This window comes from Otolemur garnettii, unplaced genomic scaffold, assembly GCF_000181295.1.
Source record: "Otolemur garnettii isolate 467f Iridium unplaced genomic scaffold, OtoGar3 scaffold00281, whole genome shotgun sequence".
NCBI classification, from domain to species: Eukaryota; Metazoa; Chordata; class Mammalia; order Primates; family Galagidae; genus Otolemur; species Otolemur garnettii.
In genome coordinates, this window is record NW_003852676.1 from 608,450 (window position 1) to 612,230 (window position 3,781).

General features: G+C 55.4%; 1 protein-coding gene across 1 annotated transcript in view; it reads right to left on the bottom strand.

The window, feature by feature from the left end:
- Nucleotides 1-3,781, bottom strand: part of BCR (BCR, RhoGEF and GTPase activating protein) — a 144,072-nt gene that overhangs the window by 139,358 nt on the left and 933 nt on the right. The window contains exon 2 of the mRNA XM_023508839.1: nt 2,806-3,778. Within this exon, the coding sequence (XP_023364607.1) occupies nt 2,806-3,778 (973 nt within the window). The remainder of the gene's footprint in view (nt 1-2,805; nt 3,779-3,781) is intronic.

Genomic DNA, 3,781 nt, shown 5'->3' on the forward strand with positions numbered 1-3,781 from the left:
ACCGCGTCCGCCTCCCGCCTTGACCTCCAGGGTCGACCAGATGTCCCAGGCAGGTGTTAGGCTCGTTCGAAGCGACAGCGGGTAGACCAGATGTCCGGGTCGGGACTTAGAAATATTTTCGGGGAACTTAGGTTTTGGCGTGGCGCGGGAGGGGGAGGGGGGGGGGGCGGGGGGGAGGGGACGGCGCCAGGCAAGGCCCGGGAGGAACGGGGGGCGGAAAAGAAGGGGACGGCGCCAGGCAAGGCCGGGGGACACAGGACAAATTGTTGAAAAGTGGGACTGTCCCGCCAAAATTGTGACGTCTGGTCACCTTACTTTAGCTCCTTCCCTTCAATACCAAGGACCCTCAACTCAGAAACAGGACAGCTCACTCATTCAAATGGATTGACTATGAAGTTACTAGAGCCAGGCTGCCAGGTCTGCCGCTGCAAAGTGTTAGGGTGACTTCCACCCCCTCACCCCACCGGGATTTTCCTCACTGTTCCTTTTCAGCCTAGCAGGCTCCGCAGCCATCTAAAGAACATCAGTAAATAGTTGGACAGAGACAGATGGCTGAGCCGGGGAACCCTCTTTTCCCGCCAGCCACACATGGTCAAACATCAGAAGAGACTGCTGGGCAGAGTGTAAAGGCTCCCAGGGCTAAAACCACTAGGAGCTTAAAAACCTAACAGGATCCAAACTGGGGAATTGTACAGTAGTGAACTGGAATATAAACTCTGGACTTGGGGTGATAATGATGTGTCAATGCAGGTTCATGAGCTCTAGCAAACGTGCCCCTCTGGTGGCTGTGCGGGTGTCAATTTTGCTATGAACCTGTAAGTGCTCTCAAAACATTACACCTTTATAAAAAAACTGAGGGGAATAATGTAATCTCTTTTAAATGACGTTTAAATCACCTTTATCCTCAAAAGTGTCTTAGAGAAAAGACAAAACCTATTAGGAAAGAGAACATGGAACCTTTGGGATATTCAGAGAAGGATCCAGAAAGTCCTGCAAGGGGGTCCAAGGGGTAAAATTAACTCCTCAGTGAGCTCCTAAGAACCTGTGTGACTCCAGGTTCCAGGCCTCATTTCCTTCTAATTCAGCAGTTCTCAAACCTGTGAATTGCGACCCCTTTGGAGGTCAAACGATCCTTTCACATGGGTTGTCTAAAACTATCACATACACCCCGTACAAAAACAGGTGTATGAAAATAATTTTATGGTTGGGGGTCACCACAACATGAGGAACTGTATTAAAGGGTCGCGGTTTTAGGAAGGTTGAGAACCACTGTTCTAATTCCTATTTTCACCTTCTGGCTTGCATTGGGCTCTGAAGAAGTGGTGGGCAGCATGGCCACATCTATGCAGGAAAGGCTGGGCCCCAACTTTCTGGAAACCCAGAATTCCCATCAGCAAGAGAATATCATTTCAGATCTCAGGTCTCCATGAAAACCTCTCATTTTATTCTTTATTCATAACGTTCTCTCACACCATAGCTGAGGGGCCAGTTCAAGCTGGCTCCTCTGGCCCACAGCTGGCTGGACAAGGCTGGTGCCCAGAAACCACAAGGCAGTCCTCCAGCCCCCAAATGAGCTGATGTACAGGCAAAGCAGGCTGCTGAACTCAACAGCCTTCCACCGCCCACTAGGGACTTAGGGAATGAGGCTGCAGGTTTGAGCTCAGCCAACCCAGCTACAAACTGGAAGTACCTAATACAAACAGTACAGAGTGCTGGTCGCTAAAAGGCAGCTCCACACAGCCAAAAATAGCCCCACTTGTTTCAAAAGGATTCTGCCAAACCAAGCACATCCAACTTCATCAGCAGAAAAAGAAAAATCAATGGAGCAGAAAACCAGATCAGCCCACCAGGGGCCAGGACTCCAAGGGATTCCCAACAGCCTCACACACCCCAGCCTGCCCACCCTTTCCTTTACCCCAAACACAAACAGTGCCTGCACTCCAGACAGACGAATGCTGTCTGTATGCACCAGAGGTTTAATCCTAGGGCCAGGGCCTGATCACGGATTGGGAGCCCCAAATAAGCACCTGTGGGTGCTCATCTTGGGAAGATGAGGAGGCAGAAGCACAGTGGAGACTCAGCAAACAGGACTGGGTTAACACATATGGAGGAACCTGTGGGTGAGTAAGGGGGGGAGGATTCCCATCAAAGAAAGCTAAGGCGAATCAGAACGGGTGTGGCTCTGCTTCAGCTCTGGATAAAATCTTTACCCTGCTGAAGCTCCGTGGGCAACTGAGTCAGAACAGCCTGTCACCTCACTTCCTTCTAATTTGCCTGCGGTGACTTGCCTTCTGGGCTGCTAGCTAGCAAGAGAACCTGACACTTCCACAGCCTAGGAGCAGCTAGAGGTCCTCCAGGACAGGAACTGTAGGGTGATGGGTGATTGCCCAGGATACACATCAGAATCTCCTAAAAGCAACCAATCTAAGCAGCCGAGATGACTCCAGCTTTACACCATCCTCACTGCTCACAGGGCAGGGAGATTACCACCCAGGGCATCTACCTATAACTCATACACCGTACTTTTGCAAGAAGCAGACACTCTTCTTGGACCAAAGGAACAAGCCATCTCCCATCTTCCCCCCTAACCCAATGCCATTCCAAGTACTGAGAATCTGCATTCAGGATGAAAGAGGGGATGAAGTTCTATCAAGCTCAGGCGCAGACCAACGTGAAGCAGCACTTGAAAATCACTCCAAAAAGTACCCATTCCTCCCTCCACAACTTCTCCTTTTGTGTCCCCACCCCTATATGGCTTTCTGCCCTGGTACAGGTGTGCCCATACAAGGCGGCCCGAGTACCCACCTGCGTCTCCATCGCTGGGCCAGATCTGCCCGGTCTTGCGGACGCCCACAATGGTGGCCTCCGACACGACAACCTGGCAGTGCCGGTGCCGCTTATGGCACTGCGGCGTCGGGGGGCTGCTGCTGTCGAAGGACTGTTGAGAGTTCTGCGAGGGTGAGCGGCTCTTGTCCCGGAACATGCGGTAGGTGGTGGGGCTTGGGGACACGCGGCTGGACTGGCCGGAGGAGAAGTCCTCCTCGCTGGAGGTGAGGTTCTCGTTGGAGCTGCAGTCCGGGGTGTAGCCGCCTCCGCAGTCCTCAAAGCTCCGGGGGGAGTAGGACCTGCGCGGCCAGGTGAGGCGCTTCTCCTGCTCGGAGGTGCTCTGGCTGCGCAGGAGGGGGCCCTTGCCCTCCCCTTCCCCCATCATGCCTCCGACATAGATACTCTGGTAGGGCTGGTACTCCAGGGGCGGCCAAGGGGGTCTGCTGCCGCCATTGGCGTTGATCAGGTTGTCCTTCAGGAAGCGGGGGTTCAACTCGGCGTCCTCGTAGTCGCAGTCGACGCCGCAACCGCTCTCCGAAGAGCGCCCCCCGTACGCGGGCCTGGGCGTGTCCCCCAGGCCCTGCCCGGTGCCCTGCTGGGACTTCTTGCGCTCCAACTGCATGGCCTGGGTACCCAAGGAGCTGATCCGGTCCGACACCTCTTTGTCGTTGACCTTCACCAGGCCGCGCTCGTGGTGAAACTCCACGTTTACGTAGAAGGGCTTGTCGGCGTCAGTCGCCCCGGGCTGGCCATGGCCCTTGCGGATCCTCTCGAAGTTGGACCTGAGCGCCGCCACGCTGGTGGGGGCCCCCCGGTCGTCCCGGTCCGCCGACGCGGCGGCCCCGGGCCTGCGGGCTGCGCCCGGCCTGGCCTTGCCCGGGGAGCCCTCTCCGTCGGGCCGGGTCTCTTGTTCTTCGGCGGGCGACGGGTCGGCTCCGTCCGCGGGCGCAGGCTG